This window comes from Xyrauchen texanus, chromosome 43, assembly GCF_025860055.1.
Source record: "Xyrauchen texanus isolate HMW12.3.18 chromosome 43, RBS_HiC_50CHRs, whole genome shotgun sequence".
Taxonomy (NCBI): domain Eukaryota; kingdom Metazoa; phylum Chordata; class Actinopteri; order Cypriniformes; family Catostomidae; genus Xyrauchen; species Xyrauchen texanus.
In genome coordinates, this window is record NC_068318.1 from 25,339,061 (window position 1) to 25,352,660 (window position 13,600).

At 37.2% G+C, this 13,600-nt stretch overlaps 1 protein-coding gene across 1 annotated transcript in view; it reads right to left on the minus strand.

Moving 5' to 3' along the window:
• LOC127635868 (seizure protein 6-like) overlaps window positions 1-13,600 on the minus strand; it is a 39,592-nt gene that overhangs the window by 21,302 nt on the left and 4,690 nt on the right. The window contains exons 2-3 of the mRNA XM_052116128.1: window positions 2,349-2,951; window positions 1,697-1,824 (exon numbers count right to left, since the gene is read on the minus strand). Of these exons, the coding sequence (XP_051972088.1) occupies window positions 1,697-1,824; window positions 2,349-2,951 (731 nt within the window). The remainder of the gene's footprint in view (window positions 1-1,696; window positions 1,825-2,348; window positions 2,952-13,600) is intronic.

Here is a 13,600-nt window from a genome sequence, read left to right on the forward strand (position 1 = left end):
CGTCACATGTATGATTCAGCACGGAACCCCGCAGAACGAAAGCCACAGCATGAAACCAGTGTGAGTTTGCATAAGAGACACTCTTTCTGTCTTACAGAGAAAACCAACACATTTCATTTTCTGCCGCACCTTTAACAGAGAATTTAGTTTTATTTGATATGGCAGCTGTGCAGCAGTCACACACACTGATATGCAAATATAATCATCCTTTTGGAACTACATTTGGAAAAACTTCTAAAACTTCATAGACTGGAGGCCTCTATTAATGTCTCATGGGGGAGGCAGCATCTGTCTGCTTGTCTTTAAAACTTTTACATGCAATGCTCTGTCTCTCAATCAGTTTTTAAATGCGCTTCTCTCTCATCTGATCAATTCAAAATTAGAGGTCTGAGAAATTGCTGTGCAGTCAATAGAATTGTATTGAGTTGGACTGCTGACAGGAACGATAACAAGTTCCACTTGATTGCATAAAACCCACAGTATACTGTCTGATCTGCAGTGCATCATTTGCCCAGAATGAAGGGTTTGTTTTTTCTCGGCTTGAGTAATGAAGTTGGACTTTTTGAAAATCCTCTTTCTATTGAATTTATTTTCCCAAGAAAGAGACAGAAAAGCACCTTTAGATTGTCTTTGGTGTTTTTGAATAACACATTTTCTATCCAGTCAAATATTTATCTAAAAAAAAAAGTTTTTGTGCCAGGGCATGGTTTTTACTATTTATCTATTTAATTGATGTAAGTTTTTTTCTTTTTGTTTAATGTTTTTAAGGTCATTCTAAAAATTTATTTTACAAATTTTAAAATGCTATAATAATTTACAATTAGTAATTTTCAAATGTCTTTAATGCATATTTTTATTTTATTTAACCGTATACCAGACCCTGAGTTTCAATCCTAAAATGAAAATCCATCCATCATATAATCCATCATCAAAGTAATAATACAATTCTAATCTAAAAAAGAGTGAAAGAAACATAGAACTTTCAATAATTATTGTGTGAAATTTTTGCATTGAATTATATAATTGTTTTACACAATTACGACTATGTCACTACCACCATGGCCAATCATTTTGGCACTAAAAAATGTTTCGTACTTGGTTACCATGGAGAAAACAGTGTCAATAAACATAAACATGGGATTTGTTAGTTTAAAAATATGACGGTTAAAAAAAATGAACAAAATAAAAATTCATTTGAATAATGTAAAATGTCCACTGTTGGTCATTCTTAGTAGAAATGACCAATGTGTAAAAAAAGTGTGTTTACAAAAGTACATTTTTTAACAGGACCAAAAAAGGCTCAAAGTTGACCCAACAATGCAGATATGTAGAAAGCACAATAAGAGTAATCTTTTTAAATGATTATTTTAATTTACATTTACATTTATGCATTTGGCAGATGCTTTTATCTAAAGCGACTTACAGAGCCCTTATTACAGGGACAATCCTCCTGGAGCAACCTGGAGATAAGTGCCTTGCTCAAGGACACAATGGTGGTGGCTGTGGGGATCGAACCGACAACCTTCTGATTACCAGTTTAGTGCTATTATTTCTGTATACACTTATGAAATTCTAATGGTAAGTATGGAGGATAGGAAAATTACACCATTGCCTTTGAGAGACACCCTTGAGGTATGTGTGAGAGACGGTTCTTTTATTCTGTATAGCATAAACACTTTAGATGAAAAGTACTGACCTGAATCTCAACTCCATAACCCAGATATACAGTAACCAGACAGGTGCAATGCATGTGGGAATCAAATGAGACATCCGGTGAGATCTCTATGTAACCCTCAGCTTCTGTGAAGTTCATATTGCACTGAGCTGGAAAAAAGGGAGAGAGAGACTTAAAAGGGCATCAATCTGAATAGCCACTCCTTTCTCCAACACATTCTCACACCCCAACTCGTCACATATGGACGCTTGGGCAGGACCCCTTGGCGTCACTTATTGACGCGCTGGGTGTACCTTTGGCGTCATTTTACGACGCGTCCGGTTTTGAAACATAAAAAAACAGTTGGAGGGCCATTGTAGCCTATTCTTTTTTATTTTTATTTATTGCAGTCTCGACTCTCGACCCATTCGCGGCGTGAGCTTACCCAAGACGTGAAATTTCAACGCTACACGCTAACATACTGTATGTCTGTAAAAAATTTAAAAATGCTTTTATTGCAAATAAAAAATACTATATATATATATATATATATATACACACACACACACACACACACACACACACACACACACACAGTATATACTGTATATATATATATATATATATATATATATATATATATATATATATATATATACGTATATCTCAAACAATGTCTGTGGGCTAAATGTACCTGCAGATAATTCAGAAGAGTATCCTCGTGTGGTTTTTCCATCTGGCCACCGTGGTTCCTTTTTAGGAGAAGTTGACAAAGACAGTGGTGGTGAAGTAGTTTCCTTGCCAACCAGGATGTCTTTTACGGTGGTGAAAATTGTCATTTGAGCAGTGTTAGTTGGAACGGAAGGGTTTGTGAGTGGTTGAGAGGTTACCACCATCTTCTCCAATGTTTTACTGACGATCTTACTGGGTCTTCTTTGCTCCACTGATGTGGGTGTAACTGTCATAACTGGAGTCTTCGTAGTAGCAGCAGTCATGGTTGCTGAAGTGGTGAGATCATCTCTATGAGGCACAAGGTGGGAAAGTTCAGTGTTTGATGAAGAGGTAGAGAGGGTTGACATGGTGTGCGGTGCCTCTTTAAAAAACTGCTGATCCCCCTCAAAGTTCTTGGTCAGGAGAGCTGAGTGGAGTTTGAGCAATTTCAGGTTGGGGAGGTTTGGTACTGCATCTGTTGTGAGCTGCTGGATGTCAGTTGGTGGCTCATATTTGCTGGTGAAAGGGGCGAACTCTTTTTCTGATTTTGACTTTCCTCGTATCGGAGTTTGTGCTGTTCCATCATCTGTAAAGTCCAAACATATTGAGAATTAGCACTAGATAAAACTGGGACTGTTTCTGTAGCTAATGTAAACTAGTAGAGCATGGCGCTAGCAATGGCATATTTTTATTATTTCACAATGCATAATAATGCCTCACGAAGTATAGAGGGATGACATAAGAAAGAAAGAAAGAAAGAAAGTAATCATTAGAAGTTTAAGAGTGCCACAGGAAGTGCCATTTTACTCTAATATTCAGAGCTGAAACAGAACAATATTTCAGGGAAAATAAAGCAAGAGGCAATTACAGAAAGTCTTTCATCTGCACAAAATTAAAACTCCACACTGTGTAGAAAAGCTCTCAGAAGAGTTCAGAGAGAAACGTGGGATTGCCATCACTTTAAACCTGAAAGTCTCAACAAATATTAAAGATTAGAAACAAACTCTACAGTCAGACTGAGAGAGATAGATCTCATTGAAATGCACGTCTTATAAAAATATAATAGACCATTCCAATTTCGATCAAAACCACAGTCATTATCAGCATGCCTGGAACTGTTCTCTTTCTCTCTGTTCTCTGTGAGTTGCTGTGAAGCATGAAAGATTTGAGGCAATTAAGTAATTTGCCCAACACAAGCAGATCACTCCGCTTTCATTTTTTATATTAGCAGATATTAGGGCTCAGGAAATCCCTTTGTTTTTCTGTTAGCCATCAAATAATGTGCTTTTGTGACCCTGCTTTGTTGAAAACATCTGGAGCAGTGTTTTATCTGAAAGGAAGTGCTTCTATTATTGAGACATTTGAGGGAATCACTGCACTAAACTGCAGTCAGATCATCTGTCTCTTTAAAATGAAATTCCTACAGAATTACAGAAGCTCTCCACTGGGATTTTGACACTGTCTGACTTAAGGAATATAGACATCAGGGTTGTGTGCTTTTGCTAAATTAGTCCTAAAGGAATAGTCCATTTAAAAATGACAATTTATTTATTGTTCATAACTGAATTTACACAAGCTCTGAGTTTCAAGAGCTTCACGGCACAGGGGAAGATATTATCACACAAACATTTGATATCTACATAAAGCTATCATATGGCTTCATAACACAAGTTGCATTGACTATTAGGTCCTATTTGGTGCTTAACAGCATTGGTCATTGTTTACTTTCATTGTATGGAAAAACAGCATCTTGGACATTCTTCAAAATATCTCCTTTTGTGGAAGAAAATCATATTAGTTTGAAACAACATGAGGGTGAGTACATATCATAAATTTTATTTCTGGGTGAACTATTCCATTTAAGTGCCATATATGAAAGATCTGGGAATTAACAATATGGACTGTCAGCTGATGGACAAAAATTTATTCATTACTGAAAGTCATGAATGTCTTGTGAAAGTCCTTAAAACCCATAGAAACCTTTTAGATCTAGCCTTTTAGATCTACCTTTCTACAGTCAAACAGCATGAGACCGTGAACATGTTTTTAACACTTGTGGAGAGTCAAGAGTATGTACAGCGAGACAGCTCACTTGGGGGCCATATGAACGTTACCAGATGATTTACTCACCCCGTTGTGTCTATGAAAGACAATGCTTGTTGTGGGCATGTAAATATTTTGTGGCCATCCTTAGTATCTATTCTCAATTTGGCCTGAAACATTAGATCAACAGCGATCTTCCGTTGATGTAAGTGTTTCTTGCATTCCTTGAATCTATCATGTTTCTCTCTTGCTGAATTTGCAAAATTTGGAACAAGAAAATGCTGTGATTCTTCTAAGAAAGCTTTCCTTTGCTCCTCGGGTGATCTCAGAAATTTGGCCAGAAAATTTCCAAGAAAATTTCCAAGAATTCACACGTTATTTAGCCTGCTATGATACTCCAAATCCACCAGTTTTTCCAAAACATTTTACAACGTTCCAAATCTACTTTGGTCACTAGTGGATTAGTAGCTAATCCCTTCTCCGTTGACTCCAGATAATCGATCCGTCACTCAACGTCCCTGATTCTTGTAACCAACTCAGAGAATTTCGTTTTCATCAACTTATTACAACAAGATCCTCCAAGTCAGCAACAACTTTCGTCAGCATCACAGACATGCGCGCAAGCTGGCGTTGGATTTTTCCTGCCGCACCATCCAAACCGAGTCCCTGGTCTGCAGGCCTGTCCGAGGCACCAGCTTGAGCAAGTAAGTTACTCTTTTTTCTATCATTATGTTTAATCCAGAAACCACACACACCTTCTGTCAAGACAATTAACATTGTTCACTGTGACCGAAGAGTGGCAGTGATGTAAATAACCTGTAAACAACCGGACAACCTGTGGAGACTGTAAACTGAATTTAAAGATTTTGTTTCAGTGAGGTCACAAGTTTGGTCATATAAATTAGCCTAAACCTCTATTACACCAACATAGTCTCATAGAATGAAAATTTGTAACATTACATTTTTGCAAACTGACTTTTATGTGCTACATTTCATGTTTTGCTGTAGTTTCCTGGTGAATTTAACACTAGATGTGCAACAAAAAGTGTGTGTGTTTTATTCACTTTCACACAAATCACTACAACAATGGCTTATTATGACTTTATATACACTTATTTATCTCACTATTACTCTCAGTTTGAGCCCAGCCAAACATGCAAGCTGTCACGTGAGACAAAAGTAACATGGTAGCTATAAGAAATGACATTGTTGCTTCACTATCGGTTAGGTTTAGGTGTTGGTTAAGGGTAAGGACGTCTGTTTTGAATACCTCTCATTTGCTTTTAGGAAAATATTGGTTAGGCTTAGGTTAAAGTTTTAGGTTTGGGAGGTCGTTTTACTTTTAAAACATCCATCTAATATTAACCTTAAAACTTTGTCAGATTATGACACCATTTCACTCGCTTTTGTCTGTGTTAATCCTGAAATCTCTTTCCTGTTATACTAAACAAGTCTGATGCCTCAAAATAGCTGTTAATCTCAAGTACTGCCCTCATACTCCCTCTTTCCCATTAAAAACAAACGAAACATATGTCAGTCCAGACTCCAGAGTGAATCCCATTTATCAAAATGACACTCTCCGTAATGGAAGTGTGATCAGATCATTCACCTGGCAATAAACTGCTGCTTCACAAAGCCACACAATGTCAGCCCATGCAGTCAGATTTAACTGCAGGTAGCTGACTAGTCATTAATCTAAATCTAAAAGAGGCAACTCAACAGTGATTTTGTGTTCTGTGACATGAAGAGGCTAATCCCTGTGCATTTCTTTAATTCAAGAATACCCTTAAGTGCACATGTAAATGGTGCCAATAAGATGACTGAAACATGGGACAGTGTCAACATGTCCCTCTGTGAACGCATGCAGACACATGTCCCTCTGTAGACTTTAAGGGGCGTTCACAACCATTGTGATTTGAAGTGACAAAGTGACTGTATGTTATTCATTTTCAATTCACAAGTTCACATGTTAATATGTTCATATTAAAAGACATGAAAAAGAATTATTGTTTTTGTGTGATTTATATTAGCACACTGGGAGTGTATGTTGTTGTGACTTAGTTGAAGATCGGATAAAACATTTTGACAAATCTTTTCCTGTTTTTTAACTGTAAAATGAATTGAATTAATTATTGATATTCCCTGTAAACTCTCTATGCTTCAGTTTCAATTGATCACTTTCAGACTGAGCCAAGATGCTCAATGTGTCTCTGTTTGCAGATGTCTGTGTGTATTTCAACAATCCAAGTGAAGGCCTGCCTTTGGACCATAAAATGGTCAAAGACACTGAATCGACATAATTCATAGCAAAAAGGTAATTGGTCAGAGAAGCCCCTCAGCATGACCTTCTGAACTTCCACACTGAGCTAAAGCAGGCTTTTCTTTGAGAGGTTTCCTTGCAAAGACCATCAGATTTGCACAACTCTAATACTAGAACATTTCATCTTAATCCAGGAACATTTCACACAAAATCACAGTACTTTACAGAGTTAACCTTCTAAAATGTACAGAATGCATTTCAACTAATTCACCTCATTCTACTAAGAAGGGTAACTATAAGGCTTAACTTGATAATATACCCCGACAATCAGGTTTTTCATAACGTGTAATGTTTTATCCATGTTGTGAAACCAATTAATTAACCAGTATGATTTGTAATCAGAGATTTCATGTTTTGTTACTTACACGTATAATATTCATGAAAGAATGTCATATTTAGTATGTGAATGCTTGCTCATATAGGGAGAGAATGCTAATGAAACGAATGTCATGTCTCTTGTACCATTTTCAAGATATAAAAGTTCATTATTAAACATGCACTATTTTTGAGCGGGAGTTCTGTAAGAATCCGAAACAAAGGACCATAAAATCAACTGTCGGAAAAGGACAGCCCGGTTGACCATGTGACTCTGAAAAGCCACATCTGATTGGCTCAGGACACCTTTTGGGGTGTGGCCAATTTCAGTTAAAATGTCTCCAAACAGGAAGAATGCATTCTCCCTTCTCTCTTCTCGGCTCTCAACCTCTTCTCTCTTCTCTGGCTCCTCTCTTCTGAACTCTTCTGCTGAAGCGTCGCTTGCTTCTTCTAGATCCTCCGTGCCATGTAGAGTCCAAGGAAGCTTGGGACTCAAAGTCCCGAGGAAGCCTCTCACTCTCTGCTCTAGAGTTCATACACCCAACGGGAGTCGTGAGTCCTCCTTGCAGAAGGACTTGCTTCATCCAGTCAATAACTTTCCGTGATCATAAGAGTCCAAAACATTGACGGAACAAACTTTCTTCAAATGCCAAAGAGCGCAACTCAAGGAAACACAACAAAACGCAAGCATATCTCCAGACTTTTGCTCAAAGTGCTGGTGTATTAGTTGAATACTTTGGGGAATCCGATTGCAAATCGATATAGACCCAAAAAAGGATAAATGGTTCTTAAAGCATTGTCTACAGACTCCATTAAGTACATTTTCTCTGTATTGATCATTTATTTCACATTCTGTCACTTTACTCACAACCCCGTTTCATGTCGTATGTGTTAGATTAGTTTTATGTTTAGAATAGCAATAAAGTTAGTTTGTATTCAAAGATAATTTGACTGTGGTATATTTTGATAAATAATCTCATCCCTGTTTTTAAAAGATTTTATTCAAAGCTGTACCTAAATATGTGTAATATTATTTTCAATAAGCCATGAGAATAATATTACTCAAGTAAGAGTATTAATCATAATTCCCAAGAGCTTATTCCTTACATTAGAAATTGTAATATTACAACGATATGTTGTATTACGATTTTAATGGTGGAGAATTTTATTCAGACAAATAATGTAGTTATTCGTCATTTATCTAATTTATAATGGTTGTTGAACGTGACTAATTCCATTATAAATTTCCTTACGTAATAATGTAGAATAAGGACAGTTGAATTTAGTTCCTAGCTCACACATACTGTTTTCTTACATATAATGGTGTAGAATTGCAGCACTTTAATCCGTACCTTGTACATCTACATCAACCAAATTCCCTACATATATTGGTGTGAGAATGCGGGCACTTTAACTGATCCCATCTACATTTATACTACCAAATTCCCTACAATGTGATAGATGCTGGTGTACATTATCTCTGGAGAATCTAACGTGTTTTTTAAGATGCAGAGAACACTGAGGTGTTCAAATAGTCTGAAATTGCTTTGATTCGCTTTGGCAGGCAGGTGTCAGGTTGCAGCGTGCTGTGAGTCAACATGTCTTAAAACATCAATGGAACGAACACTGACACTGATAAATGAGACCCCATAAGCAGCTCTGATAGCTGAAGATCATAGTTCTTCAAGACAGATGCACAAAGAGAGAGATACTGATTGCAAGTCCATGTTGTGGAGAAAAATATCAACCATGAGAAGATTAATTGAATCATGCAGTTATTCAGGGCTGGTACTAGGATATGAACTTTGGTGGGGCACTTTAATGTTGGGGTGGGATGGGGCGGGCAAAGCTGATCGTTTCACCATCATTTTAGGGGCCGGAATGCCCCTTGATCATTTCGCTGTTAGTCAGGGTTGGGGCAACAGAAGTTTCTGGGTGGGGGGGCTCGAGGCAGATCTAGGGGGCTATGCAAAAAATAATTAAATAAAAAAACAATACTCAATATGACTTCTCAATTCAATACCATAACCTTGGTCACTGTATGATTTACCCAGTTAAACGATTATCACTGACATTCTGCATTATAGTCAGCCAAAGTTTGTTTCAATTAGTGTTTTATGCCCAACACCCAAGCATATTTCCTTAGTGGACAGGAGCCCTCTGTGTTTTCAGAGGTTCTAAAATTGGGCTATCCTCATATAAAAATTGTACAGAGCCAACTACTCATGCACAATTTATTGTCTTATGTAACTACACTCTACAATTCTCAGCTTATTCTGATAAATAGTTTCAGTTGTTTCTCTGTACAAGAGGAGGAGAGGGATGTACCACATCCTTAATCTTAATTATAAATAAATAAAAATATAAATAAAAAGGGTCTTAATTCCCTGATAGGAGGTACACACAGGCATGCAACATGGTGACTGAATCATGCATTATGATGCTTCATAGAAATTAAATATTGCTTGTGATGAACAGACAACATTGGCTGCTGAAAGCCTAAGCCCCTTAAATCATCCTCAAAATGCAAATTGATGAATATGATAGAGAACTCAGCGTATTTCTGATGGGGATCAGCAGCTGCCTTGATGCAATGCTTTTGACAACTTTCCAGCACCGGGTTGTGCATTACGGTTGTGGTAGATGTGGTGGCTCAACTGCGGGAGGTCTCCTACATGACTGAGATCTGGATGAAGATCTGTATTTGCTGATCGTTTACGCCATGTAGGTTTGATGAATGTTGAGATGGAGCAGCGGGATCGTCAGGGAGGGAAGGCAGCTTCACAAGATGTTATGTGAGCAGGTTGAACTGTGGTCTTGAGTGATCAGGGTTGACGGAGATGCCTCGTTAACAGACCTATTATTATTCCAAGAGGGATGCGATCCCACTGAGACTCCGGAATTGCAGACATGCAATGCAGCAAGAAGCTGCTGATCCTGGATATAAGGTAAGGAGCAGTGATTAACTCCATATTAGCTTGTCAGTGATGGCAAGATTGGTTGGCTGCTGGCAGACCTTTAAAGCATGAGGTGAACAGTGATTGGTTAAAGGAAATAATGAATGAAACGATGACGTGTACCATGCAAGTCTCACAAACAGAACTACCGTTCACGCTTCCATTTCTATTTTACGTAGCCTCCCAGGGCTCCGCCTCCCGAGCCTTCCAGGGCTCCTCTCGGGCCTCCCAGAAAAAGTTAACTGTTGCTTGAATTGCACTAATGTTACTGGAAGATGAGGGGGAGGGAGAGAGGAGGAGAGGTGGAATGTGGAGGGAGGGAAGGGAAAGAAGGAGGGAGAGAGATTGTGTGTATGTGTTAAATTGTCTGTGTGAATTACTGAGAGTTGATTACGAATGCACAAGTTTTATTTATTCCTGTTAGAAAAACATTTAAGTGTTACTCAAATTCCACTAATTTTACTGTAAAATGATTTTATGTTGGACTGCTAAACTCGAGGTTGCACAATGTTTTGATATTCCTCCTGAAAGTGACTTGAATTTACATTTTGTTTAACTTATTTTGCTGTTGGATTGCTAAATGTAGATGTAAAATTCAAGTCACTTTAAGGAGGAATATCAAACATTGTGCAACCTCGATATAATCTCACCAAAATAAAATTAATGTTGGACTGTAAAATGGAGATTACCAGTTAAAACAGGGCTATTTTTGTTGCAGAATAATGCCCTGCAGTGCACACTTTGTTTCTTGTACATTTGTTTGTGTTTAAGACAAGATAATTTACAAAAATATTGAAATATTAATGAGACAAGTTTTTTAAAATGTATTTTGGGTTAATTAATTGTTATATTAATCAAGAAATAATAATAAAAAATCTTTAGATAAATCAGAAAATTAGTTGTTAGATTAATCGAAAAAAACCCCCGTTAGATTAATCAAAAAAATAATCGTTAGATTAATCGAAAACAAAATGATCGTTAGGTGCAGCCCTAGACTTGAGTGAAATAAAGATGCTTTCAAACAAATGAAAGAACACTTGTTTCCACTGTCCACCCTTAAGTACTAAGATGAACAGAAGAACACATATTAATTTGGCCTTGGTTGTGTAAGATGTTGAAGGCAGGAAATCTGAATCTTGCACTTTCCTCAAAAAACTACTGCACAAGAAAGCTGAAATATAGTTACATTGGCGGCCAAACGTTTGGAATAATGTACAGATTTTGCTGTTTCAGAAGGAAATTGGTACTTTAAGTGGCATATAACTGATCACAAAGGTACAGTCAGGACATTACTGGTGTAAAAAAAAACAGAACCATCACTATTTGAAAAAAGTCATTTTTGATCAAATCTAGACAGGATCCATCAACACCTTATCCTTGAGTAATCATGCTAAATTGTTAATTTAGTACTATAAAATCACTTGCCATTATATCAAACACAGCTTAAAGATATTTGGTTTGTTAAATGAAGCTTACAATGGTCTTTGTGTTTGTTTTTGAGTTGCCACATTATGCAATAGACTGGCATGTCTTAAGGTCAATATTAGGTAAAAAATGGCAACAACAAAAAAAAGAAACAGCTTTCTCTAGAAACTCATCAGTCAATTATTGTTTTGAGGAATGAAGGCTATACAATGCTTGAAATTGACAAAAAACTGAAGATTTCATACAAAGGTGTACACTACAGTCTTAAAAGACAAAGGACAGCTGGCTCTAGCAAGGACAGAAAGAGATGTGGAGTGCCAGATGTTCAATTAAACAAGAGGAAAAGTCTCTAGTTTGAGAAATAGACCCCTCACATGTCCTCAGCTGACAGCTTCATTGAATTCTAACCACTCAACACCAGTTTCATGTACAACAGTAAAGAGAAGACTCAGGGTTGCAGGACTTATGGGAAGAATTGCAAAGAAAAAGCCACTTTTGAAACAGAAAAACTAAAATAAATGGTTAGAGTGGGCAAAGAAACACACATTGGACAACAGATAACTGGAAAAGAGTGTTATAGATGTATACAGGAAGTGAGGGGTGAAATGTCATCTGTGTATCTGGACAAACTGACAGCTAGAATGCCAAGAACCTGCAAAGCTGTCATTGCTGCACGTGGATTTTTTGACGAGAACTCTTTGAAGTAGTTTCTGAATTTTTTTTCCAAATTGTAATAGTAATTTTTCATGTTATTAATGTCCTGACTATATGTTGTGATCAGTTGAATGCCACTTTGGTGAATAAAAGTACCAATTTCTTTCCATAAGTGTAAAAATTTGGCTGCAAGATAAAAAGTAATGTTTATTAGAATACCTTGTTGTTAGCTTTTCAACAACACCTTACAAGGCAGAAGACCTTATAAGGTTTTTTAAAAAAAAACCCATCATAAACTGGTCTTAGCTGGTCTTAGCTGGTCTTAATCCTCGTCGGGCTGTTCTGGTTTGCTGGTTTTTGAAGGGCACTTGTCAGCTGGTCAACCTGGGAGACCAGCTTGGTCAGCTAAAGACCAGCTTGGCTGGTTTGGGAGACCAGCTAAGACCAGGCTGATTTAAGCATTTTTTTATTCTCAGCAAGGTAGGTTTTGGAAAAGAGCTACTGTGTCTTTTTCCCTGGCTTCAGGGAGTGAGGAACCCAGCTGTGATAGGCAGCACTGACTCTGCCTCTGTTCTCTAATCGGTATCTCTTTTTTTCAAGCAAAAGTCTGTACAGAACCAGGACTTCAGTCCCTTGTAGAGGTCCTAATGCATGAGCCCACACCTCTACTGATCAAATCACCATCTGATAGAGTGGCCCAGGTGGCAGTTTAGCTATTTGACCTCATTTATGATGGAGCAATTATGCAAAATGAATAATGGTTGCATCTGTCTCGATAGTGCCTGTGTGAACTCCACACTGTCAATTAAAGCTGATCTCAGCATTTGGAGGATCTAGGGTGGCCATTTTCCTTTTGAAATTAAAGTGCTTAAAGCCTGTTTTCTCTAGCAGAGTTTTTGTATCTTGGTTTCAAACACCTATTTCAAAACCCTCTTGACTTAGAATCAATTTTCTGAATTCTACCATCCAAAGTAAAGTTTTCATATTTATCATATATTTGTAATAGCTCTTGGGGAAACAAGTGAACATAAACAAACCACACTGGTATGTATTCAGGCAAGGGTCAACTATGTAATGCATTTTTTTTTTCAACTGAAATGTGTTCTTCTGTCTTTTTGATCAAAGTCTGGTCGGGGCAGGTACATACAATTTATCTTATTTATGTGATCAATTTAGTTAATTAATATACAAAAAATATTAATGACATTCTATTTTGGCCCAAACAATATTTTGATATTCTTGTACATTACCGTTTCCATTTCAGTTGTTTCATGAACCATTGTGTGCTTCATAATTAGTTAGCCATCAGAATAGCAACTGGAGAGCTTTAAACATCAAAGTGTGCCTCTATCAACCCATCAAATCACAGCACCACAAAGGTAAACACCACAATAACTTAACAAACTCACAAACAGCAGCTTGGGCTGTATCACACTCTCTGCATTAGCCAAGTTCCTAATTAACTGAGGATAATTACTCCAATTCATTAACTTGACGTAAATACTTTTAGCAGAGAAATCT